General features: G+C 45.9%; 1 protein-coding gene across 4 annotated transcripts in view; it reads left to right on the top strand.

The window, feature by feature from the left end:
• The window catches only part of LOC142405246 (mitogen-activated protein kinase kinase kinase 3-like), an 83,262-nt gene that overhangs the window by 32,630 nt on the left and 24,186 nt on the right, over nucleotides 1-26,446 (top strand). For 3 of the 4 annotated variants that reach the window (XM_075492311.1, XM_075492312.1, XM_075492309.1), the window contains 5 exons: nucleotides 6,716-6,825; nucleotides 16,657-16,700; nucleotides 17,724-17,823; nucleotides 23,879-23,992; nucleotides 25,613-25,724. In XM_075492311.1, coding sequence (XP_075348426.1) covers nucleotides 6,742-6,825; nucleotides 16,657-16,700; nucleotides 17,724-17,823; nucleotides 23,879-23,992; nucleotides 25,613-25,724 — 454 coding nt within the window. In that variant the 5' untranslated portion in view covers nucleotides 6,716-6,741. The remainder of the gene's footprint in view (nucleotides 1-6,715; nucleotides 6,826-16,656; nucleotides 16,701-17,723; nucleotides 17,824-23,878; nucleotides 23,993-25,612; nucleotides 25,725-26,446) is intronic. The other variant, XM_075492310.1, reaches the window with a different exon arrangement.

Genomic DNA, 26,446 nt, shown 5'->3' with positions numbered 1-26,446 from the left:
ACTGAGACTTTCTGGACAGCTTTCTGAAAGAGGCTGTTTTGTGTGATTCCAGGTCAAGATCATGATGTAGAGGCTGCTAAATTAATTTCTGTGGCCTTTGTATACAGCCAGGAAGGCTAGATCAAGTTAAGTCCTTTCTGAATGTAAGCTCCATTAATGTACTTAGCTTTGGCTGCAGACTTGTGTAGTCTTGAGCAAGACTTCTGTCTGTCTCAGATTCCTGTTCATCAAATGAGACATAAAAAACACTCATGTCTCTTTCCAGCTGACAATTTAGCTGAAAGTCCATCAGGACAGAGACTGCCCTTTGTACTGAGTGATGCTGAGGTAGTGAGTCTTCGCTTTCAGTTGAGGTTCTCTTTGGTAAATGATAAATCTTGTATACCAGTTAATTAAAAAAAAAAAAGTTTTCCAAAAACAGAGAAAATGGAAGGCTGATGGCCTTTGTAGGCCAAAGTTAAGACTGTTAGTGTTGTAGTGGTTCCATATTTCTTTTCAGTATGTTTTATTACATTGCAATATTTTTTTCACTGTATGTTCAAAGTCTTGCCTTTTGAAAGGGCTCTTACTGAAGGCGACAATGGTTCTGTGAGGCTTCCCATCCTCTCCTCATCCCCTCTCAGCCTTCACAGAGCTCTTCCCTCTGCCTGGGGATATCCCCAGCAGTTGCATCACCTTCCAGAGAGGTGGATGCTAGCAATGGAGGGTGCTGCTGGAATTTACACAGGCACAACGGCTGAACTGGGCTATCAACATCACAGCTGTGAAAAGCACAATGGGATCTTTAGTGACCACAAGCGGTCACGTCTGTGGTTTTACGTTGGATCCAAGCGGAAGCGTATATGACAGCGTGCGGCCCCTTAGCTACACACTCCAGCCTTGCTCAGTAATGACTCAGAGGACAATATTCTTCCCTCTGCAACGCCCAGGATTTTTCCCCAACTTTTCCCAGCCCCGTCTCTGCTTGGTGTGTGTGAGAGGCCGAAATCAGAACTTGTCGTGTTTTACAAGACTGTGTTTTACTTCTGCAGGCTTTTCTGTGTGCTTCATCCAGCTGGTGCCTTTTTTTTTTTTTTTTCAGTGTTGATGGAAGCAGTTTCATGGAACTACCGTAAGCTGCTCTTAGTAATGACCTATTAGTGAAGCCAACAACAACAGCACTGTCTAGACCATCTGAACACAGCTAAATTATTCCTTTGTCCCTTTTTCATTTGCTTTCTCTCCCGACTGTTGAATTGTTTTGGGTGGTCCGTGTTGACCTTCAGGCTTGCTATTTCTCCCTTGCTTTTTTTTTCCTTCTCATGCAGCAGTGAGCCTGCTGTACTAAGACTGAAACTCCAAGTTCCTCTCTCCCGCATGCACGCTGGAACCAAAGGCATGTAGCAGCACCGGAAACGTGTATCTGAAGGGCAGAGAGATGTGTCATCTTGTGGCTTTCTGATTTCACTTCATAGTTGATTTTACTAAGTGCTGAATGCCCTAGATTCGCATTGGTAGAGCCTTGGACCTGTGAGTCTTAACATCTTACAGAACTGAAAACTTGATGAGAGAAGAAGGCATTCTCTTTTTTATAAGATCCTGACAAAATGGATCAGCGTACTTTTTAAAGTATAAAACCAACCTTCCCATGCCCACTGTAGCTCTGCTTGTCATTGCTTCCTAGGAGGGCTCTTGGCTGACTTCTTCCATGTGTTCGTCTCCTCTATGTGACTATGGATTTCCCCCCGCCCCCAAACCTTTGGGACATTACTATCTTTGAGACCTCTACTATATTTGGTTGAAGTGGTCCTTGATTGGGTGGGCTGGTGATGTGATCAAATGAGCTTTGTCACAGGAAGATGATTTTAAAAGTGCAAAATTGGGGTGATGGTGGGAAGTAGGGAAGAAAGAAATGAGTTTCCCACTAAGGGAAATAGCTGAAAGTAAAGAGCTGAAGATGGAAGAAGAGACACTGGGGGCAAAAGGACACGGCCAAACACAACTGATTTTTACATTTAATTTTTGCTGTCTGTGTAATCAGCTTTTCTGTGTCCTGCTCTTCCATAGTAGAAGTATTCCTGTTTACACGTTGTGCTGGAGAGAGAGCAGGCTTCGTTATAAAAGTAATTCATCCTGTCAACCTACAATACCTTAAGTGAATTTGTACAAAACGGTGCAAGAGTAAAGCTGGGCCAGAAGGTTGTTCAGGAGCAAGGGCCTACTCGCGTTGCACAAAGTCAGTGGTTTCCATGAGTCTCTGAGTCCATCTGAGCTCTGCAGATACTTCATTGGTGTTGTGCAACTTGCAGCTGTTTTGCTCTGGAGCCGTGGTAGAGCTTGGGGAGATGTTTGCTGTGTAGTCTCAATGCTGCCTTCTCACAAGGCTGCAGCATATTTGGGTCCTGCCAGTGTTAGATCAGGAGAACCTGATCTTGCGTGTCCCTTGGGCATGGGTTTCCTATCGATTCCCTGGCATTTTCCCCTGGGGAGAGCCATCCATCCTGCACCCTCTGCTCGCTCAAAGCAAGCCAAACGGAGAGCGAGCAGCCTGTGACGCCCCTTTTGCTGGATAGGCTTGGGAGTGGCATTTGGATTTAATTATCCAGTAAGTTTCAGTACTTGTTTGAATTTTGACTGAACTGGCTGAGCTGGCTGCTTGTTTCCATGGAACAAAGTTCTCCACCCTTCTTGGGAGTCAGCTCGGAGACCCCAGGAGCAGTAATTAGGATGGGCAAGAGGCTTAGTCTGGAAAGCATCAGTTCCTGTGCAAAGCTGTCACAGAGAGGACTGGGAAGTGTCAGTTTTGCAACCGATGATGCAAATGGTGCTCCTGCTCTGAAGTTGCTTCAGAGGATGGTGTGGGGTTTTTTTGCTTTGTTTTGAACAGTTGAGGCTTCGGTCATAGTCCCTCTGAATTGCAGTTCTCTTGAACTAAAACCACACTGTTAAAAGTCGTTAAAAAGCTACTTAACCACATAGAAATACATTACTTCAAGGAAATAACTTATTCCTGCTTGTGCTTAAGTTGTATTCTTTCACGCTCCAGCAGCAGAAAACAACCTTTCCTGTTCATATAGGAAGAAGTTTTCTTATCTTATTTTGTAGCAGTGATGGCATGGATGTGTATTTTGGTTTTTTGACAAGTAACACTCATGTTTTATAATAAAAAATTCTCAAATGCTCTTCAGAATGTTCTTTGGCATAGGCTTTTTAGTAGATGGAGGAACAAAGATGCTGAGTGGACAGCATAAATATTAGAAATACATTCTCTTTCCTTCTCTTTTTTTTTTTTTTTTTTTTTTTTTCTTCTAGTACCTGGTTCGGGACAGCTAGGGCCCAGTTTTACACCACTGATTCTAGGTTGATTAAGTTGATGGTTGGGTATTTGTGAAAATAGGCTAAATTTAAGCAGTTACTGAAAGTGAGTGGATGCTTCTTGCTTTGCTGTGTTGGGAGAGATGCAAAAGGACACTTCTGGCAGAGATGAGTACCCTGACTTTCTAAGGAAATGTGATTTTTCACAATCATGCAGGTGGGGTTGCAGCACCAGGAATTTTTAAACCTGTATTTGATGGACTCGGAAGACTGCATTGCAAAAAGTTTTGACAAAACTGATGGGTAGGTAGAGGAGGAAGACTCAGTTAATGCTTTGAGGGCAATGTAATATAAATCCAACCTTTCCTGGACACTGGAAACCCCTTGGTGTTTGAGGAGAAGACAGAAGTCCATGGGAAATGGGCCTTCCTTGCTTTCTCGATTAGTAAACAACTTGTCACAAGTTAGTTTGAATACCCTGACTTGATGGCCAGCATAAGCCCCATGTGGTAGGGTATGCAGTGAGGACATCCAGGTTTTCTGTACACCCCACAGAGGTGATTTTTCAATTGCAGTCTCTCTGCATTTTGCAGGGTTGCTCACCTCCAGCTTCCTTCTTGTGAAATTATATTGCAATCCCTTGTGACTACTGTCTGTACGAGGGACAAAGTAGCCTACCCTGTAGGAATAACACTGAAGCAGTGACGCTGAATACTCACCTCTAGTGGTAATAGTGGTAGGATCCACTTGAGCTCAAAGATCTCTCTTTTTTTTGATGTCTTCAGTGATGCCATGTGCTCGTCGGACATCCTAGCAAAAGCGTGGTTCATCCTATTGCTCTTGGCTGCATGGTTAATCCTTGCGGGTACCCATGGGATGTGGTGGGAGCTCTCTGGGATGTGGTCTACAGGGGGTTTGGACCAGCTCTTGGGGGCTGCCAGGTCTTTCTCTTGGGAGGAATGGTGGGAGCAGCCAACAGTCACTCCAGAAAACTTTGAAGTTACTCTGTCCCTGTTTGTTGGTTTATTATTATTTTTTATTATTATTACTATTGACCTCCAGCGAAACCTGCTGTTCCTCCTTGGGATGGGCAGTGCTGACTCTTACAAGTCCTGGACTATCCTTGCAGAGCACCGGTGGGTTAACCAGAGATGCATCTCCTGGCAGATGCTGCCAGGCATGTCCAGGAAGGTTTGGAGGTGGGAGAGCGGTGGTGAATCGTGTGGTTTTGCTAGTAAAAGCCCAGCTCTGCCACTGCCTGCTGAAGCCCTGTTTCCCCATGACATTACAGACCGCGTTTTGTGTCAGTGAGTTCAGGAAACTTTTGTTGTCACTCGGGTTGGAAAAAAGAAAGGGGTGAGGGGCATTTTAGAGATTATAGCTTTGGTGGAAAATTCCTGGAGGGCGGTGTGTGGGGTTTTTGTTTTTGTGGGTTTTTTTTAACTTGTCCCTCCCCCTTTTCCCTTCCCCCTCCACAAAAAAAAAGGCTTTTTTTCTTCTTTTTTGTTTTCTTTTTTTTCCTACTACAAAATCTGTCTGGAAAACTAGGCTTGTCCCCAGAGGTCCCTTTTAAAAAAAAAAACAAAACACAACAAAACAACAAAAAAAACCCCAAACAAACAAATAAAAAAACCCAAAAAAACCCAACCCAAACCCCAAACTACTATGGGAACATTCTTGTTCTTGTTGTTGTGTTTGGTTTTGGTTTGGTTTTTTTTTTCCCCTGAACTAGAACTGAAAGTTATCTTTTTCTTGAGTAGTTTCTTGTAGCACTTCAGGTTACGCTCCCTGACACCCCTCTGGAAAAACATACCTGTGTTTTTAGTGGGTAGGGAAATGTGGAAGGGAAGAGGAATTGCACTTTAATGCACTTTGAGATGAATTTTATTATTTTGTTTATTATATGCTAAATATATTTATATATCAATATTAAACATATAAATATATATATACATGTGCATTGCCTACAGGAAAATGTAGGCATTTTCCTAATGCCTGATGCAGGCACTATAGCTCATTTCTGAGCTCTAAAATAAAAGTGACGCTGGATTTTAAACATTTTCCCCCGTTTTCCCCCTTATTTCTTTAATGAGATGTCTCTGGGTGCACAGCATGCATGAGAAGTCTTTTTCTCACATCGTTTTTTTCCACAGCTTCAGTCCTGATACAACTTAGCAGGAGGAGTGGGAAAAGAGGAGATGATGTTGTATCTGAGTATGAGCATCCGGGACACATACATCTCTAGGGAAAGAACCTCAGTATTTGGGTCCAGTCCTGTCTGATTTCATATAGTTTTTGTCATCTTTCACATCTTTGCAGACTTTGAGTTAAATCTGCAGGCTGGCTTGGCGTAGGGGCGGCTCTAACACTGGAGACACTTGGTTTTACACAAAATGCAGTAGCTGTATTTGTATTTTTACAGTAATAGCTTCATGTGCCTAATACCTGCCTGTCTTGCCTGTATCGTGAATATGGAGCATGCAACGGGTTCTCACACCCACCTAACGAGTATGCCGTGCCCTAGGTCTTGATAGGGTTTTTAGTGCTTGTGGTTGGTATTTTGCAATGTAATAGTTTATAGCTGCTTTAAGAGACCACAACCATAGATGTAAAAGTGTTGAGAAGGAGGAGATTGGTTTCAGATCAAATGGGTCTTTCAAAGTTCTCTAGTTACTGCAGAAATCAGAAATACCATATGGGCTGTCAGCGTGTCTCTCTCTTCTGTCCTGCATAGTTGAGTTTTGTTACCTCTGCTAATGAGTTTCTTGCCCTCTCCCATGGTTTCTCACTGGCTGTAGTTTTGAAAATCAGTTGTGGTGGAGGGTGGAGGTGGTGGAGTCACCATCCCTGGAGGAGTTCAAAAAACATGTAGATGTGGCATTTTGGGATATGGTTTAGTAGGCATGTAGGTGTTGGGTTGATGGTTGGACTAGGTGATCTTAGAGGTCTTTTCCAACCTTAATGATTCTATGAGATGAAGAACTGTTTTGTACTCCATCACCTTTTGCATGAGCTTTCTGGGTCCTGAAAGGTTTCTGTCCTATAGAGCACCACCTTATACCTCACAGACTGGATCCAGGCCCCTGGACAGTGCATCTGGCCTATGGGTCCCTCTTGAAAGGGCCTCATGGGCAGCAGACCTGGGCTACGAGCTGGAGGAGCAGTGGTTACCCACACTCAGCCACTGGCTTTTCTGAGGATCTGTCTGACCTGTGATGAAGAAACCTGTATTTCCAAGACACGATGGGCTGGGAGGGACTGTGGTGTAGCCTTTGACTGCCTCTCTTAATAGGAAGGCTGGATGTCGTGTCTTTTGAGCCATTTGGGTTGAAAGATTGCATTTGCAATGCTGTATTTTCACTCTGTGCTTCCGGGGGCGAGGTTGACTTCCACACTTCAGTTGTCTCTCCTTCTTTTGCAGATGAAGAAGAAGCTCTGAACTCTATTATGAAGGATTTGGCAGCGTTGGGCAAATGTGGGGGGCTGCTGGACAACAACAGGAATAAAAACAGCGTCCACTCTAGCAAACAGGTAAGGCATTGCTTGAGTCCACCCCAAACTCCAGTAGACCAAAGAGGTTCTCCATGCTGGGAGAACAGAGTTGAAATGTTAGAACTGAAGTTAACAAGTGCTGCAGGAGCTAAGTACATCAGAAATAACATAATTTTACCAAGGCATAAGCTTTAGGACCTCTTTTTGAAGAGCTGAAAAGAAGCTACAGGCATCCCTGTATCACAGAGGAGCAACGGAGGAGCAGAGGAGAAGGGTGATACCCCAAATCATTCACAAATATAGCAACAGAGCCTAAAACTGGTGTTAAATCTCAAATCTCACCCCAAGGCATACTTTCTCTTGCTTAGCACTGGAAGTAGTAGAACTTGTTACGGGCTATGCAGCTTTAAGATTTGGATTAGTCAAATGTTTTCTGTTGACAGCGTTGATGAAATACAATATTTATCATGTGCACATTGTACTTCAGATATTTGAAAGACAGACTGCCAACTTTGAGCTGTAGACACCCAGGCTCTTCTGGGAGGAATAATGTCATTCTTATATAAAGTGCTTAAATATTAATTACTGGTGTTTATCTTTATGCTCCTAAAACCAAACATTTTGGCCCTGTTGCACACTCAGAGTTGATTTGGTGAGCAAAAATGTAGTCCCTTGAGCAATGTCAGAAATTATTCGCTGACATTGATATAATAGCTAAAGTGGATTTAATAGACTGTTTGCGTATGGAACAAGTATTATGCGAACGTGAAAGTTGTGAAGAAAGAATTCAGTTGTCAAAATAGCAAGGAAAAAAGAAGGGGAAAAATAGTTAAGGAGACCGGGAAGCTGCTGGAGAAGCATGCGAGGAAGTCCACTTGGAATTCCACTTCCGGTGCTATGGCTTAGAATAAGCTTGCAGTCAGCTTTGCAATTGCTGAATGCCTAGCAAGGAAGAAAACAAATTGTCATTTACTGTCGTTATGCATATTTTAATGGCACTTGTGCTACTAACAAAGAACTCTGGATGCAGAGGGGAAAAGTGCGCACGTAGCATGTCTGTTTTAAAGTGTGTCCTGGCGGTAGCAGCTGTCCAAGCTGAATCACTGGATTTGTGTTCAGCTCATGCTGAAATAAGTCCAAGATGTTTACAAAACTGACCAGAGAAATTCAGAGCTTGCTCTCTGCAGCTGCAGGCAAAGCAGACAATCCAGCGCAGCTTTGGATGGCTCTGAGGGTAGCATTTTCTGCAAGTTGATGGGTGGGGACCATACCAAGCCATCTCGGGTTGCTTTCAGGATAGCAAAGAGTTTTAGACTTCTCTTAAATAATGTATTTGTTTTCTCACAATGGGGGAAAAATCCCTGCTGTCACTTTTGAAAACTGTGGCTATAAGTGCTGCAGATGCACAGTTAACCAGATAATTAGTCAAAAATAAGGAAAATAATAGTTTTCAGTGGCTGAATTCTTATCTACAAAAGTTTCATAAGGTTGACATCTTGCAATCAAATTCGTATCCACAGCCCATCCACTCTGTATCTTCGTTTATAAATCACCAGTAGAGTTATATTGTGTTCTGATACCAGCTTTAGAATTGTTGGCTGCCACTTGCGTTTCATTTTATCATATTAGCAATCAAACTTTCCTTCCCAATTACAACACTGATGCTTGGAAAAGCATTGCCTCCTTTATGATTTTTCTTTTTATCCGTAAGCGGACCAGCCGTAGCTGCATGCTCATTGTTACTCAGAGCTCTCTGATGGAGGAGGCGCAAATAGTCAGCATCCCGCTCTCCTCGCGCATCCAGGGTTGAGGATTCAGACCAACAGGCCCCATGAGATGAAAGGGCGTTGGAGTATGTTGAATTGTTGCTTCACTAAATTGGACTAGCTGGAACAAGTCTGGCTCGCGGGGCGATGGGAGTCTAGTCTGCGAGGTGGGGAGTGGCCAAAGTAGGTGGAATTAGCGGGGATTTGGTTCATGTTTGCAGCTCAGAAACTTTTAATTTACTTGTTTGGGTCACTTTTAGGGGTTTTTTTTCTTTGTTTTTTAGCACAGAAATTGATGTGGGGGAAAGATTCCTTTGGAGATGCTGTTGTCATGCCTGTGATTTGTTGTTCCTTTGGTACTTGGTGTTCTCCTTTCTTTTTTTTCTTTCTTTTTGATTTTTTTTTTTCTGTGATCAGGTTGGCTGGTTGGGCTGACAGATGCACTGCACAGTCTCCCTTCTTGGAGAGGGAGAGTGAGGCATAGGGCATTTAGATGCTAAATTTTCTTCTTGGGAATCTCACTGTAGGTGTCTCTTATGAGGCCCTGCAGCAACATGCTCACATCGAAATACTTGGGTCTGGACGTTCAGTTATTAGATTAAAAAAACCAATTTTTTTTTCTGTAGAAAAATGCTCTTCTGAGGCATGGGAATCCTTTAGTCAGTGTTCCCCATTTCCACTGAAAAGCAAGAATGTGTTGACTAACTAGCCTGTCCCTTTGTGGCTTGCAGCAGTTTTTTGGTCCACAGAGAAACACAACCAAAGTGCTATCTCATCCCTGTCCCCTGGAGGGGTTCCGTAGTGCTCTCTTGACAGAAGTTGAAATTTGGAGCCTGCCAGATAGTATTCCTTGGGCCACACAAGAAAATAGTCTGTGGTGGTGTGTACTGCACAGTATTTCTTCCCAAAAATATCGCCAGTTTTGCTTCAGATCATCTTATGAAATGAACATCCTTTGGCAAATTGCATGAACATCTTTCTTTTTTTTAGCTTGCTTTCCTTACAAATGAGTTTAGGACTAAGGCTGAGTTTCTGCATGTCTAATGCCTCACGGTAGAACAAGCTGGAAATGAGAACAGCAATACTTGATGCACGGTGCAGATGAGTTTCCTCCCTTAGATTGCCCAGGCAGCTGGCAGCAGATGTGATGGCTGAGCTTGAATCTCCCGAGTCCTGGTCAGGTGTGTCAGTCACGACATTACGCTGCCTTTCTGCCTTGTGAGAAAACAGGGTAGTGGGATAGAGATGGACACCCTATTCCTTCCGCGTGTAAGTTACAATCTTTAAAACGGAGCTGTTCTTTGGGAACAGAGGGATCATCCTGACGTTATTCCTAGTGCATCCTCTGCACTATTATTCCTCCATTCCTTTTATCGCTCCATTATTCCTCATGCAGCCTCTGGCGTGGCTGGAAGGAGTCCTTTCAGGCAGTCTCCTGGACAAAGGAGTCTGTTTATAGCAGTGACTCTGAAGAGGGGAAGGAGGAAACGACAGAAAAAAGATCTGTATTGTAATCACTAAGGAAAAAGATGAGTGGGATAAGAAGGGAAACCACAAAGAATTAGAAATCCCAAACAAAAGCATGGAGAAGAAAGGAGCAATTATATTAACATTTATTTTACATCTATTTATGTGCACAGCCATTTATTTGCATAAATAGCGCTTGGCAACTCGCAGTATGAAGTTGGTTGTCAGTGCTGCGCTTCGGTGTAATGACAAGGCATTGGTGTGGGCCTCTATCGCAGCTGATGACAGCTAGCAATTCCTCCGCCACGTTAATTTTGATTGCAAGTTCTTCCACAGCAGTAAAGTCCAATACTTCCGAGGAACGTTTTCCCATGCACAACAAATGTCAGACTGACCTAAAAGTTGTGCTTTTAGTAAATTAGCCCCGGACTCTCTTTTCTTTGGCAAGTTGGATGCAGGACAAGGCTTGCTCATAACTGGAATAAAATGCAGCTCATGTTCTAGGGGTCTCTGTTTATAGGTCTTCAAGCAGCCTAAAAGGAGTTTGGCTTTATCACGTCTGTTTTACCATTGGGGAATATGATGAGGGTCCGTAAATACCACCTTGAAGATGGGAGACTCTATGAGGAGGTCTGCAGGGATTGCCCCACCTGGGGGGCAGAAGCAAGGGACCAAGAGGGCAGCAGCACCGGTTGGGAAAGGCTTGGCTGGAGATGGCAAAGGCAGTGGAGTCCCAAGGATTTGGGGAAGAGGCTTTCCCTTGTCTGTGTGTGGAGCTGACTTGGGTGCTAAGAGGGTAATACCAAGGAGAAATCCAGCTGGAAAAAAAGCTATTCCCTGCCAGGTAGGTGGTTTTGGATAAACCTTTTGAAGCCTGTGATTTCTTCTGATGTATAAACCGAAAATATCTATAACAGGGAGCAATGAACCCTCTAGACATCATCTTTCCACTGGCCTCTGAGCTGCTCACATTCTGGGCTTGCTTTTTTGGAGGAAAAGAACTGTAAGGATCCAGGAGGACCAGGATATCTTGTAGCTTCCACCCCCCGAGAGGAGAAGGGGGCAATCCCAGACAAACCCTTTTCTGTCTGATTGCTGAATAACCCAAAGCGCGTGGGGGTTCTGTGCAGATAATTCCTAATGACGCGGATTAGTCATCTCCTATTGCGGTTTAGGGACGTGGTCCAGATGTCTGGCTTGTAACGAACATCCCGTTGCTAAAAGCAGGGGCGAGCACAGGACTAATGCAAACAACGTGCACGTCAGGGAGGTGCAGAAGTCCCCTCGGCCTGGCCCTGTGGTGCTGATTTCTCTTGGCCAAAGCCAGAAGTTGAGGAGAAATCCCACCACTTTGTGGCTTTGTACAAAGGAGTAATTTGTACAAAGGAGTAAAATGTACATTAGGAGAGCACTAATGCTTGAACGCCGCACCGCTCAGTGGGGTCTTCTCATTGTTTCCTAATCCAACAAGTAGAAAATGAGAGAAGTGAATATAATCCCTCTGCTTACCCTCCAGCATGCAGAAGTGGGTCTCCTTCATTGCCCCTGTTTTGCCCAGGGGGGAAACTGAGGCAAAGTAAGTGCCCAAGGTCTTGTGGGTGGGTAAGAGAAAAGCTGGAATGAGCCCCTCTTGGTGCAGCACGGAAGGGAAGGGGAGGCCCCTTGTGATGATTTTTTTTTCCTGCCTTTCTTGACCTCAGAAAGGTTAATGCTGGAGTCAGAGGCTTTGTCCCAGGTGATTTGTGAGGCAACCATGGATTTGGATGGAAGGAGTGATCCAAAGGCTCTGTCCCTGTGGTGTCTCAGCATGGGCAAAGCTGTCCTCTGGTTAGGTTTGACAAGAGCAGCTTTAAAAGCAATCCACAGAGGCGGAGTCCGACCAGAACGCTGTTTCTGACGGTGGCTGAATTTGGGAGGAGGAGGGGGCATGATGGGGGGAGTCTTTGAACTTGGCAGTCATCTGGGATTTTACAGCGTGGTAGTTTTAGGTGCTTCAGCTCTCAGTGCCACACTAGTGCACGGGCAGAGGTGGAGGTGCGGGGCTGTCTCTTCTGCTGGGTCCCTGCCTGCAGTCGGTGGCATCGAGGCGATGCAGCGAGGGTGTCCCTGCCCCATCAGTTGCCCTTCTCCATGGGCATGGTATTGCTCAGCTTGGACTCATGCCCCCGCTCTGATCGACTCTTTGGGTGTTCAGCAGCCGAGGGTGCTCCTCCTGTTCCTCCGAAGCCACTTCCATTTTAGGCCTAACAGCATGTTTTCCTGCTCTCCATGCGTGCTTTTATTACAAACAGCAGTCAGCTCTTCAGGGATCTCTGTATAAGATCATGATTCACCTCGTTTGGAAACACTTTTTCCATTTTTTTCCAATGTTTTCCTTAATCTAAACCAGCGTGCAGGGCTGCTGGGTCGAGCTCCGGGGGCTGAGCTTGGCCGAGCCCACCGGGGTGCATGGTCCCCAGCCGAGTGCCTCGCAGGCAGAAGCAGTTGCCCCCTTTCCCCCCCGATTCCCGTCAGCAAAACTCGGCAGTTGTGGTCTTTTCTCTTCGTGAAATTAGAAGTTTTGAGGAAGGAGCTAAAAATACCACAAGGAAAGCCTGGAAAGATGGTGATGGGTTTGTGGCCACTGCGGTGGCTTTGCTTTTTCCTTTCCGAGGCAGATGGCAAGAAAGAGTAAAATACCATTTGTTAGCAGGGCTGGAGGAAATGCCGGTACGAGTATCTCGGAGAAGAAATTATTCCAGAAACGAAGGGAATTACTGTGGTATTTCCTGTCAGGGTTGTCACTTATTTTGTTTGTGTCGCAGCAGGGCCTTACAGGCGCCAGCTGAGACGCGGGCTCCTCCGTGCCCCATGTCATATGGAAACGCACGTGGAGAGGGGAAGGTTGCTCAGTGCATACAACCTAGGAGATCAAACATCTAAATTTTGTGCCTGGCTCTGCCACTCTGCTGTTTCATAGAATGAATCACAAAATCACAGACTGGTTTGGGTTGGAAAGGACTTTTAAAGATCTTCTACTCCAACCTGCTGCCATAGGCAGGGACTCCTTCCACTAGACCAGGGTGCTCAAGGCCCCGTCCAACCTGCCCTTGAACACTTCCAGTGATGGAGCACCCACAGCTTCTCTGGGCAACCTGTTCCACTGTCTCACCACTCTCATAATAAAAAATTTCTTCCTTATATCCAGTCTAAATCTACCCTCTTTCAATTTAAAACTGTTGCCCCTTGTCCTGTCACTACAGGACCTGGTAAAAAGTCTCTCTCCATCTTATAAGGTCCCTTTTATATATTGAAAGGCTGCAATAAGGTCTCCCTGGAGATTTCTCTTCCCCAGGATGGGCTTTTTCTTCAAACCCTGAGGCAAAGCACTTTGTGCCTCCGTTTCCCCTGCTTGCTCCATTACCTGCCTCAGCTTTCAAAGCGCTCCATGAAACCATCAATGAAATCCTCTGCCAGAGCTCAGTGTTTAAGGCTGGTGCCTTGCGGCATGGCCTTACCCCTCTCCTCCACCGTATTTAACACACACCCTTCTTGGACATCTCAGCTTGTTCTCGTACACCAACTAATGACCTCTTGATTTTGGGGAGAACAAGGCTTCCATTGACCTCATTTGACATCTGATGGCAGGGAGAGTAAATAGCACGACTTGGGTTCTGCAAGGAGGAGTCGCTGTTGTCTTCATTCCTCACAAAATTGCAAAAGTGAGTACGACCCGGCAGCCTCCACCACCTGCTCCTCTTCCACAACCTGCCCTCAAGCATTTGCACGTTGTGTTGAGGTCCTTATGGAGAAGATGCTGATCCTGCCTTCCCCTCGATCGTGCGTTTGAGACGCTAGGTGCAGACTCGTGAGATTTTGCTCCAGCACTTGGCAGTGCCCCAGACTCCTTGTGTAATTGTTGCTCCGAACCAGATTTCCATGGGTGTAAAAAATCACAGCCTGCTCCAGAATTTAGGAAGTGCTTTGCATCCCCTTGGGACTTCCTAGTGCTTTGGGCACTGCCCACTATTTTTTTTTTTTTTTTTTTAAAAAAGGGAAAAAGTATTTGTTGCTGCTAGCAGTGATGAATTCGTCTTTAGCTGTGGGTCAAAAACATGAGCAAGCCAAGGGAAGATTGCAAAATAAAACTGTAACCAATTTCTCAGACTATGTATATATATATATATATTTCTCCCTCTTGCAAATGCTTACAAGTTTATGGTCTTGATTTCTTTGAGGGAGGCAAGAGGTTAGTGGGTTTTATATCAGTAAAAAGAATAAATAATAATCTAATTAACAAATGAAGTGGGTTGTCATTCCCCTATTGCAGCCAGCGTGTTCGTTGCTCTGCTCAGAAGCAGAGTGGAGCAGTCTGGGGCAGCTGGCTTACTTCTGTTGGCTTTGGGCCACAGCACATCAGCCCTGTTGTTGATGTAGAAGAAAAGGATGCAGCAGGGTCGTGGCTCTTTTTTTTCCCTTTTCTTTTCTCTCTGGAGCTTTATATGAGTGTTTTGACATTTTCCAGCCACAAGCTGTTTTTCAAAACTTATTTGTCTGTGAAATTTGTGTTGCTCAGCATAAACAGGCAGTGCATGGTATGTCCCAGCTTGGTGCAGCGTTCGGGTCTGTGCTGAAAGTGAAACCCCTGTTTTGAAAGGTTTCCTGCAGCAAGGCCGGAGCTGCGTGAGCTTTTCCCCTTACACGTCCTGCTCCTTTGTAAGGAGAAACCTCGAAAGTTCCTTGCCCTGATTTTCTTCTCGTACTTTAGAGAAGGGCTTTGCAGAGCTATGTACAGTGAACCCACACCTCCTGATTTACAGGTCCAGCATCCAGGAGGGATGAACCAGCCAGACCCTGTTCAGAGACGCACATGCAAATAAAAATTAGGATAAAAGAGCCCATATCTTTTTTCTTTTCCAACAGAGATAATCCAAGGTGGCAATCCCACCCATATTTGCCTGTCTCTCTAGAATGATTTGGACCTTCAGCACTAGGTTAGTTATGGTCATCTCTTCTCCTTTTGAATTTTGGGCTGTTTTAGAGTTAGTTTGGTATTTTTATGGGTTGGGCCTGGTTCTAGAAGTGAACCTGGAGTTTGTCCAAACATTGTGAGTCTGGAGAACTGGCTGCAGACACCGAGGTGATGTAAGTGCCTGTTTAGCAGAGACCTGTAACACTGCTGGAGTGCCCCATTTGGTGACTGTTCTGGCACTGGTATTTCCCAGCCTTTCTGGAAACACAGAAAATGCCACGAGCAGAGATAAAAAGGATGCGTTTCAGATGATCCAACATGTTTACGCTGAATCTGCTGCGGTTTTTTAAGCTTTTCAACCAAATCGCCTCCAGCCTTGACTTCCTGATCTTCGATGGGTGTTTGCAGAACTCGAGGAGCTGTCAGTTTAAAAATAAACCTAAGGACGCCCGTCCGGCTTATTTTCCTCGTTAGAGACAAAGCTGTTTCACTGTGGCTCTGCTTTCCCTCTGAGAGGATGGAAAGTGTGCCTTCACGCGCTGGCAATCCAGGGTTAGAGATAAGGCCCTTGCTCAGGAAGGGCTGTCACCCACCCATTCGGGGGTTATCCCTGTGAGATGCAGGTGGCATGGGACCGAGCTCTCCCTGGTGTTGCACCTCGGAAGGAGGGGGCGAGCTCTTTTTTCTCCATGGGGAGAAAACCACTATTTGAGGAGACTTGTGTGCACTAGTGGGGGCAGAGCCCTGGTTAACTGGGGTGACTAAACCTGGTCTGGGAAGTAAAGAGGGTTTTGATCTGCCTTGGAGACCATCGGAAAGTCCTGGAATGAGCCAAGGGATGCTAGCGGGATGCTTGGCTCAGGCTCGGTCTGAGAAGCTGAATGAATGAAAAGGCTCCCTGTGGTCTCGATCACTGCTAAATATGTACAAATAGAGGATGGGAGAACTGCCTTTCACTAGTCCCTGCACAGTTGTGTGCTCAGTCTGCCCATGACGCCGCTGGCTCTTCTTTGGGCAAATTTAATGATTTCTCTTGAGGTGAGCAACAGGTCAGTTCAGGGTGGGCATTTACTCTGTATAGTGTGGTGATGCCTGATATATTTTGCATTTTGTAGGTCCTAACAAAATCACAGCCATCCCCCCACCACCCCAGCACTGTTGGCTTTTAAAATCCAAAACTGTCTCTCCACTTCCATTATAGGATGCTTGCTTTTACTTCCTATTTCTTTGCCCCAAATATTCCTGTGTTCTATTAAACATCCTCTGAGCTTTGCTTTTTGGGTTTCCAACAGAAAGGTACTGGGGTAAAACGATGGGAAGCGCTGAAGATGGACAGACATCAGACACTTAACATGTTTGCCTCTTTGATAATAGTGCCTTGTTCCCAACTGAGTTTGAAGCATTCAAAATTTTCCACTTTTATTAATGCACTTTATTAAAACTAACAATTATACAGATGAGTGAGTGTCCTCTTGTTTGCAGAAGACCTTATTTTTTGACAAGCACATTTATCAGCAATGTGGGCTTTCCCCAAAGTCTGTGAGTCCAGCGGGCAGCTTGGCTCTAAATAGACCAGGTGCCCGCTGGAGTTAGGGGAGTCTCCCTGAGAGCTGCTGTCAGCTTTGGACCTGCGTGTCAATCTGGGATGCAGTTTGGGACCTAACCATCTTCTGCTTTTTCTTTCAGCAGCGAAATGTCAGGATCAAGTTTGAATATGAAGGAGAGAAAAGGTATGTACCCAACCCAGTCCCCCACACGTACAGGGACAAATTACCCTTTTTTACCCAACATCATCCTACTGACTTCAGCCAGCTGCAGATGAGCTCACAGCAGAATTTGTTCCCCTAAAATCAACTACAATTTTATATGCAAGAGCCTTGCCTCGTCATCCCGTTTGCCACAAGTACCTCCCGGGATCTGCACACAGGCGAAGTGGTTCCAAGCTGGAAGTCATTAAATGCCTCTTACCAGGGACATAGGGTGCATGCTTGGATCTTTTTCTCTTTTTAATTCTTGAGTCCTGCTGAACCACAGCTGAGCTGCAGCTCTACAGAAATGGGTCCTTTGATTAGCAGCCTATGACACTTAAGATAACCAGATTTTGGGCATGGGTCCCATAAAAATAGAGCTGGGAGTTAAAGCTTGCCCGCCCTTCCCGGCTTGACATTTTCATGGAATCACCTCTGCTTGGTGCTCGGTGACTGTGGCAGGGCAGGACACAGGGCTGGAAACTCACAGGCTGATTGTCCAAATTACATGTTAAAGCTAAAGAAAATTTAATGTCACCGTAGGGCCAGAATGTACCTGCTGATATGTACCTATAGAGCTGCTGCATGTGATGGTACAGGAGAGTCACAGGATGCCAAACTGCATTATTCTCTCTTCCATCCCTCCTCCCTATTCAGAGCCACTTGCTGAAAATGGAGATGATAAATCACTGACCAGTGCCTGATCCTGGGTCTTCTCCAGTGAAGGGCTGCTGGACTTTCTTCTTTTCCACCTGTACCTCACAGTAGGGGGAGGAGCAGAGGAGCTGCACTAGGATTTTTGGTAGATATTCTTGCAGGGTAGGTCAAGTCCCCTCTTGGGCATAGCAGATGAGCAGTATTTCTGTAAGTCTAAAAGCAAGGAGCAAGCTTTATGCTTCATGATAGAAGCATACAGGTCCTTGCTTCTGAATTGTCAGTCTAGTCCTAAATTGTAGTATGCTTCTACTAAATTGAGACTATTGTTGTATTTGTTTGTGTATACAGGATTATCCAGTTTCCGAGACCAGTCAAATTCAAAGAAGTGGTGCAGAAGGTCACGGATGCTTTTGGACAGACGATGGACTTAGTCTGTGTGAACAATGAGGTACTCTTCTCCTTATTGCTGAGGGAGAGTTTTAGGGTGCCTGGTCCCCACTTCAGAATTGAGCAGTGGTGTGTTCTTAAGGCCCTAATTTAGTGTTGTACATGGATATGAAGAAAGATAATCTTATTTTGTGGTTCCCAGCTAGTGAGCGTACAAGAGCTGTTGTCCAGACACAGTTCAGTTGGATTCTCAGACTCCAAGCCAGGCTTTCCCCTTCTCAGAATTATTTCAGTTAAGGCCTATTAAATGGTGACACAGGAACATTGTCTTTTCCCCAGAACAAAAAATCCCCCTAACTCAAAGAGGAGAGGAATTAATTACCTGAGATGATGGAGACATTGTCAGTTCAGCTACACAGTCAGCAGTGGTAGATGTTTTCCCATTAACACCCTGGGGCAATAGGACTAACTTTCAGAGTGTAGCTGGCTGGTGAGAGTGCACGCAGGGCAGAGAGAAGAACAGCTGAGACCAGATGGCTTTCCTGAGAGCCACATGAAGTGACTGTAGGCTACTGCGTGTTTGGTTTGGATGTGCCCCCCTCTTGGGGGCAGTTGCAGGAGCATGGTGAAGTCCAGAGCATGAGGCACAGTGCTGCTAAGGCAGCATGCTTTTATCCATCACTGACTGTTTCACTCCAGAACCATGTGCATGTTCTTGTGGTTAGGTCTGCAGTGAAATGTGCATCACTGTAGGTTCCTCTAGCAGGTCCTGCGGCCACGTACAGGCAGCCAAGAAACCCTCCCTCTGTGATCCTTGCATTTTAAGGCTTGAAGACCTTTCTACTCCAACCTTCTTCGTAACCCAGAGCACTGTGGTTTTCCAACTTTTTCTTTGAGCCCAGCACTGTGTCTGAAAAGAGGATATTAATGAGGGCCTTAACCTAGAAGGGGGCAATCCTTGACATCTGTTTTGGTGTGCTTAGTGTTTTCTTGTGAGGCATCTTGCCATGAACTGGGCAGGCAGATGGAGCCGCTGGACTCTTAAGGTGGGTTTGGCTTTGGGAAGGAGGAGAGGGCCAGATGACAAATAGGTACACTTTTAAACACCAATTCTTTTGGATCTGTCGTGACAGCTTGCTTGTTCAAGTATTAATTGCAAATGACTAACAGCCTTTCATTAAAGTATGAATGGAGAGGGAGGTCATGAAGAGAGCTTTCTCTCTTTTTTTTTTTCCTTTTATTTTCTTTTTTTTTTCTTTCTGTTTCAATGGAAATTTGATCCACAAAAAGGTTGCTATTCTTTTATAATAGGTACTTCATGATACCAAAGTGTCCGCTGGGTTTTGCCTTTGAATATGGTCAGCTTTCTAATCTTGGGCATTCTCTGACAGCCCTCCCGGGAATAGCCTGCCATTGAATTCTCCAGGAATGACTCATTTCATTCCAGGTTTCTTTCCACTGGAAGAGGAATTTTTTCCAGCAACAGCAAACAGAAGCTTAAATAATGCATTTTATCCCACGTTAGAGACTGTCTTCCTGGGCATGTGCACAGCACATAGCAGGACTGTGAGCAGGCCTTTGGGTAGCCCTAACTTCTTAGGGTTGAGAAGGACCTTCAGTGTTTTGTTTTTCTATACATAAAAATTCCTCCTTGTGAGAACCCACACCTTTGGGAAGAGGTCTGAGCAGTAGTAATTCAGGGTTGTTATTGTGGAAACACCATAAAAACACAAAAGTGACCTTTGGGGAGATAGCCTACATGTCCACATGGTGACACCCCGGCATCTGGCTCCTCACATGTTCTGGGTCAGGTTTTTGAGTCTCATGACTGCAAGTCTCAGAGGTAGCCTGACCACAGACTCATTACAATTAAATGTTTCACCCTTTCTTCATGCTCAAAGGGAACTGCGCAGTAATTCTTTGTTGCCATCAGATGTTTCTCTTGCAGTAACACCTTGTAGATCAAAATTACACTGAGGTCATCATGCCCCTACAAAAGCTCACTAAACGGCAGTCCCTGTCCCAGTGAAGCAGGAGTCCTGAAGCCAAGAGCAGCAAGATGAGCGTGCCAGTTGGGTGGAGCAGGGGCATGCATGAATCACATCCTGGTGGGACCATGGAATCAGCGGGCTTGGGCTGGTACAGATAAGAGTGGGGCCTGGCTGTGGGTGTACCGCATGGGGCATGTCTGCACGTTAATACTAGGCTGGGCTCATCTTTCTGATGAGCGGGACAGCAAAATCTGGCCTGGCCATGGACAGCACGGCGTGGTGTTTGTTAGACAGTTGGCTGTGTTATGGATTGAAAGACTGGCTTCTACAGCAAATGCTCTGTCTGAATTTCATCTGTATGCACTGCTCAACAGCTGCTCCAGGTGTGATTAAGTGTTACCTTGTCATTTGTCCCATCTCCATTACCAACTCATGACCTTGGCCAGAACACTGAACCTTGGCGTGCCACCAGTTCCCTCCTGACCTCCCCTTGCTTGTCTCCTTTGAGGCTGTCCCTCACCATCATTTTGGAAGGTTAAGGAGAGTTAAAGCCTAGGGAAGTGGTAGAAGCTCCATTACGGCGGGGGAGGAGGGGTGTTTAAAAACATATTTAACAAACATTTGTCGAGAATTGTTGATGCCAGTTGGTCCGGCATTGGGCAGGAAGATGAACTAATTGACCTCTCAGATTTTTCCCCAACCCTGTTTCCTACTATTCTTTGGCTTTCTGCAGTGTCTTACAGAGTGAGGTCTAGCAATACTGTTGTAGTCAGTGAAAACTCACCCTTTGCACTCATTTTCTTAGACTGCAGTGGACTGAGTCCCATACTCAATGGGCCAAGTCCCATACTAAAACATTAGGCTCCAGGGGAGTATATTATTTAAAAGCAAGAAGAAAATCTAATAAGCTCTATTTAGTGAAACTTCTGTGTGGGTAAACTTTGCTGTTCGTCATGGCTGCTCACTCTGTAGACAGAATAAACCCAGTTACTGGAAATGCACCCTGGCAATTATTTCCGTGGTTCTGCATGAGTCTATATTTAGTTTTGTGCCTAGTAGATACCTGTTCCTGATATCCATATGTGCCACAGTCTGGAAGCCAAATGGAGCAAAACTTACTTGCCAGATGTGGGCAATAGGTAAAGCCAAGCTAAATACTGGCTCCAGTCCTTTTTACAGGAGGGCAAGTTCTGCCTGATGTTTTTGGCTCCTCTGAAGCAGGCATGCAAATGTGTTAATGTTGTGATATTGGAGTGAGATGGAGTGACCTGCAGAACATTCTGTTCAAAGCAGCAGCTGAGGGATTGCAGCCCTGAACACTTGTGAGGAGCTCAGTAAAAGGATGTGTGAGCAGTGGGACTATGCTTACAGTTCAGAGTCAAATTCTGCTTGGTGGTGAAATGAGGTGGAGCAGCTCTCCACCATTCTTATTTCTGTTTGGGTGAGTGTAGGAGAGAAGGCTTTTCTGCTTGATGCACCTGTGGAGCCCTTGTGAACTTCAAGAGGATTAAGCAGTGCACCAAGAGAATATCCCTTAAGCTCTGCTGCTTAAGGAAGCAGACTGTGAGGACAGCTGCACGGCATTTGGGAGACTTATTCAATACCATCTTTGTCTGGCATCTGCTGCGACCGCAGGTGATTCATTCAGATCCCAAAGTTTAACCATGAACCGTGGTCTAACCATTTACTCCATTGACCTACTGAAAGCCCTGAATAGTTGCTATCTACCTGGTGAGTACTTTCCTTTCATTCATGTCCAAGCCCTGTCCCAGTCTGGGAATCTGTTTCCAGCATTGCTTGTGAGGCCCAGTCCAGACAAGACTGGTGTTAGTGTTCTCTGTAAAAACCCCAGCTGGTTAGGTCCCTTGCTTGGGAGGTAAGGGACATCTTCCTGAACTCTTCTCCACCTGGTTTGCTTGAGAACTCAAGTCCCTACAGCCTGTAGGGTGTTGGGGCAAGGCTTTCTCAAGAGTTCATCCTGGAATCTTTTTCCTACATACAAATAACTAAATAGTTTTCAGACAAAGGGTACACAGCCTGATTATCCCTCTTCCTGGGTGAATGTGCTAAATGCTTTGCTCTAGAGTCTCTTTTTCTGTCTTTTTGTAGAAATTTCTCAACCACGTTTCCATACCTTAGACCAGAAGAACATTCCTAGCTCAACCTGGAGTTCATTGCTTAAATATCTTTTGAGAACTGGCGTTCTTTCCTCAGCAATTACCACTGCTTCCAGCAATTACACCTGGCAGCTTCCTTTTCTCACCTGCTAATCCCATTTCTGGATATCTAACTCTCCCATGTAAGCTATAGATGTCCTGGATATCTAATTTGGGACTGTAAACTCTACAGAATAGCAGGTTGCATTAAACTTAGCTATTGCAGTGCCCCTTTGCAGACCTGGCTTTTAGTATCTCAAAGCTGGGTGCCTAAGGTAGGTATAAACTCAGGACCACCTGCTATCCACAGCTGCAGGAGCCTGGCTTTCTTGGTTAAGCTTGATGCTTATCATATGAAACAGGTAGCCTGCATATGGCTCGGTTCCCTGCCTGCAAAATGGGGACGAAAGATAACCTTCCTATCACACAGGAGAGAAGAAACTCAATCCAAACCTTGCAGTGCTCACACTGTAGAAACAGCAGCACACGGACATCTGAGATGGAGCTTGGCAGGCTCAGGCTGTGGTCCTTGGGTGGAGGAGGTGGCTGTAGCAGTTTCCCGAGGTGAAACCTCATCTCTGTTGGCCAGGGCCCACAGCCTTCCCTTGACCTGGTCATCCCCAAAATCCTAGCCTCAGTGCACACAGTCTGAGGTGTATTTCTGTACGGGACAACAGCCAAACCCTTGGCAACACCCTGGGATCAAAAAGGTAGACACAGGTGGCTTTTGAGTGTCGTCTTCTGGAGCGGTTGATCTGAGGTGCATTTGCTGTGGCTGGTGGCATGAACCCTGATCAGCCAGAGGGCTGAGCTGCCTTTCAGAAGTGCTGAGCAGCTGTGGCTCCCAGTAAGACCAGTGAGAGCCTACTGGGAGCTGTGGCTACTCAGTCCCTTCGGTAGGTGGAACTGCTGTGTACTTTGGCAGAGGCCTAAGTATAACATGTGCTGTGTTGGCTGGATTCAGTGCCAATGCCCGAGGCAACCTACAGAGGCTGAGGACTGGTTTTTGTGAGATTAGGCAGAATGCCCCTGGATGAGGGGCAAAAAGTTGTGTTTTTAATCTTAGCCCATGGCAGCAGAAGGCCACAGATCCCCTCTGAAGTGCAGCTGTGTTGGGCATTGGAAGCTTTGAAGGCTGTCTGCAGGACATGGTACACCACACAGCAATGTCAGGAGGTTCAAATTCCCTCTGGAGATACGAGGGCAATAGTCTGCCATTTACCAGGAAAACATCAGGACCTTTAGCTGCCTGATAGACACGACACTGTGTAGTTCCCTGTTCTATTTACCTTATAAAGAGCAGAAGCTGAATTTGTCCTGCTGGGAGTCAAAGAAGTGGTTCTTGGAGGGAGAGCAATGCATGCCTTTCACATCAAAAGGGAAGAGACTCTTGCTTGTGAGATGTTCCCTGATTTCTCCTGATGCCCAAACACTAGGGAGACTGTGTCACTGCGCAGGAACACAGGTGGCAGCAGTAGGGAAGGCCACTGAGGATCTGCCACAGTAAATCCTTGGGTGCAGCTCTCTGCTTTCTTGGAGCACCATTGCATGACCATCTTCCCAGGAAGAAACCCAGGAAGAATGTGTGGGGCTGTTTTGGGGCTGGGTAGCAGCAGGTCTTGCCTACAAACTCTGAGATCAGAGCAGCCCCAGAACAGCAGGCAGCAAGCCTAAGGTTTCGTCTCAGCCCTCTCCTCTTCCTGCTAGCTGAATTGGTGACCTTTAAGCTCTCTCCTTGCAGATGTTTTTTGTTGTGATTTTTTGCGTCTGTTCCGTGGTAGATGAGAACTTGTAAGAAAACCTTAGAGCTTGGCAAGCTGAGGGCATGGGGGCTCTGTTTTCCATCCACTTTCTTGGGTTCCTCCCTCGTCCCCTGATTCCCAAGCTGCTCACTGCAAGGATCTGGCTTCCTCTGTTTACCCAAAAGTGTGACACTGCCATGCTCCGGTGTTTGTTCAATCCCTTCCAGCTCCTGATCCCGCTGAAATCCCAGGAAGATTTGGACAAAGCGATGGAACAGTTGGAGCTGAGCCCTTCCCTGAAGAGCCTGCGGATCCTTGTGAGCGCTCCAAAGAAAGCGAATGTGAGCCCTTCACCTTCTCTGCTCTTTTGTGTCCAGAGCGAGATGCCTTGTTATTGTGTTGGGGAGTGGAAATGAATCTCCTGATGGTGCAGAGCAGAGGGCAAGCTGGTCAAGAGGGGGGTCAGCCCTGCTCTGGCTCAGCTGCTTGGAAATCCTCCTGTGGTGGTGGCCCAGAGACTGAGCTCAGCTCCCTCTAGCTCCTCCTGCAACCTGTGAAAGGTTAAATACTGTACTGATCCTCAAACAAGGTTAAACCCCAAGAGAACCCCTTGTGCTTTCTGCTTAGGGATGCTGTCACCATTCCTCTGTAGCCTCTCCTCCACATACAGGGTGATGCCCTGGCCCTTGCCATGCTGGGTAGCAGCGTGAGCACCGTTCCCTCCATGTGGTGCTGCAGTACTAAAGGCCAGGGAGAGCAAACTGGAGAATCCTTCAATCTCATGCAGGACTGTCTTTTTTCCCATTATTTATTTATTTATTTGTTTTTCCTGAGCTCAGTGGTTTTGCAGTTAAGCCTGTTAGCTTGACCTCGCCTGCACAGAGTGTCTTGCCAAAGCACATGTCGTGCTGCCCTTAGCACAGGCTGTAAAGCAAGGGATTTACAGATGTTGCAACTCTGTTGCTTCCTTATATTTCCTAGAAGTACCGGCGAGACTGGAAGTCTTGAAACTCATAGTGCTTGTCCTCATGCTACTGTTGGTGCTCACAGCTCCTGGAACTTCGCTCCTTTTGAGAGGCTCTCAAAAGGTGCAGGGACCAGAGTCCCAGGGGAAAACTGAACCATCAGTTGGAGTTTCCTAAATCCTGGGCAGAAATAGGGCGATCTGCCATAGCAACTGCAGGAACACTGCAGTATTGCAAGTCAGCTACTAAGAGCAGGGCAGCCAGGTAGATTCATGAGTACCTTTGAAAGTAGGTCCAACTCTTCCTGAAGCATGTAACCATGCAAGAACATAGGGTTCCAAGGTCATACCTAGAATTATCACAAAATCACAGTGCATTGTAGCGTGTTAACTTAGTAAGACTTGGCCACTACCATTTAACTTACCAGCTGGATTGTCATTTCCTTGCTTTCCCCCTTATCTGTCTTCCCTAGCAGAGCCTGATCCTCCTCTCTGTTCCTCTGCCCTGTTACAGAGAAACCTCTGCAGTGCCTAGGCTACCACTGAAGTCTAGGGAGCGTGGAGGAGAGGCTCTGATTTTGGGACTGCAAGCAGGGGTTCAGGGCAGGGATCAATCTCTGTATCTATCTGGACATAATGCCAGTGTGGGAATGGTCTTTTATGTCAAATATCTGTATTTATCACTATCAAATGGAGCTCAATCCTATCACAGAATCACAGAATCATATAGGTTGGAAAAGACCTTTAAGATCATCAAGTCCAACCAATCATCGAGTCCAACCAACTATCTTATTACAGTATTTTAATAACAGATATCAATTGTTTGTGAATGATTTTTGGATCACTCTAGATTACATGCATGTGGTTGGGGGTTTTTTGTATTTTTTTTTTTTTTGTTCTTGAGTAATATGGTCGTGGGGAGGCAAATACAGGGTTTCACATGGTGCGTCTGCAAGGGCTCTGGCAGACTCTGATCATCCCTTTGTCTGCTTACCAGCTCCTCCAGCCAAACAACAGTAAACAACACGAAATGAGGATCTCCAGATCCATGGGTGATATCATGGGATCCCTGTACAAGGACTCTGAGAGGACGCGGAAGTATTCAACAGGTCAGTGAAATGTAACCCTCTGTGGGGTGGTTTGTGCTATTACAAGCTGGCCACCATCCCCTTTCTCTTTCCTGTCACAACCCTGTAGCTGCTGCAGTCTGGATGACCACCCTGATGTCTCCCACCAGTAGCTCAGTGCATTTGCTGCTTATCCTCAGCCTGAGGAATAGACCCTGCAAGCTGCACAGGTCGGACAAGGTTGTGCTGAGCAGGGAGTCACGTTGGGCATGAAAGTTAAGAAGAGCAGGGGATCTGAGGTGTAATTGGAGGGGGAAATGCAGTGGTAAAAATCTCCAGTGAATTTGATGCTACTGAGCTTCATCAAAGTGAAGCGTAAGAATCTATAGAAAGCCAAGGCTTCTTGAGACCTTGACATACTTACTCTTTTAACCATCTGCTGTCATTCTCTCGGCGTCTCTCCCCCTTCCCCAGTTAGCAGAATAAAGTAGCTGAATGGGCTTGGGTTTCTTAGCTCCTGAGCTGGGACCAGCTTCACCACATAAGGACCAAATATGTGTCTCCATGCCACCAATCTGTTCTTGTTGGTGAAATGAAGTCTGTGGTAGTTGCTTTTGTGGTTTCTCAGGAGAATGGATGTGTGCAGTGTTTTGCAGTGGTCGCATTTCAGAGGAAGGGGAGCATCCTTTTCCTTTAGAGGTGCTGGGAGTAGATACCTGCAGCCTCTGAAGCCAGGCTGGCAAATGCCTAGTCTCTTCTTGCAG

Source organism: Mycteria americana, chromosome 2 (genome assembly GCF_035582795.1).
Source record: "Mycteria americana isolate JAX WOST 10 ecotype Jacksonville Zoo and Gardens chromosome 2, USCA_MyAme_1.0, whole genome shotgun sequence".
Taxonomy (NCBI): Eukaryota; Metazoa; Chordata; class Aves; order Ciconiiformes; family Ciconiidae; genus Mycteria; species Mycteria americana.
Note: the sequence above shows the minus strand (reverse complement) of the source record. Positions and strands in the feature narration are given on the sequence as shown.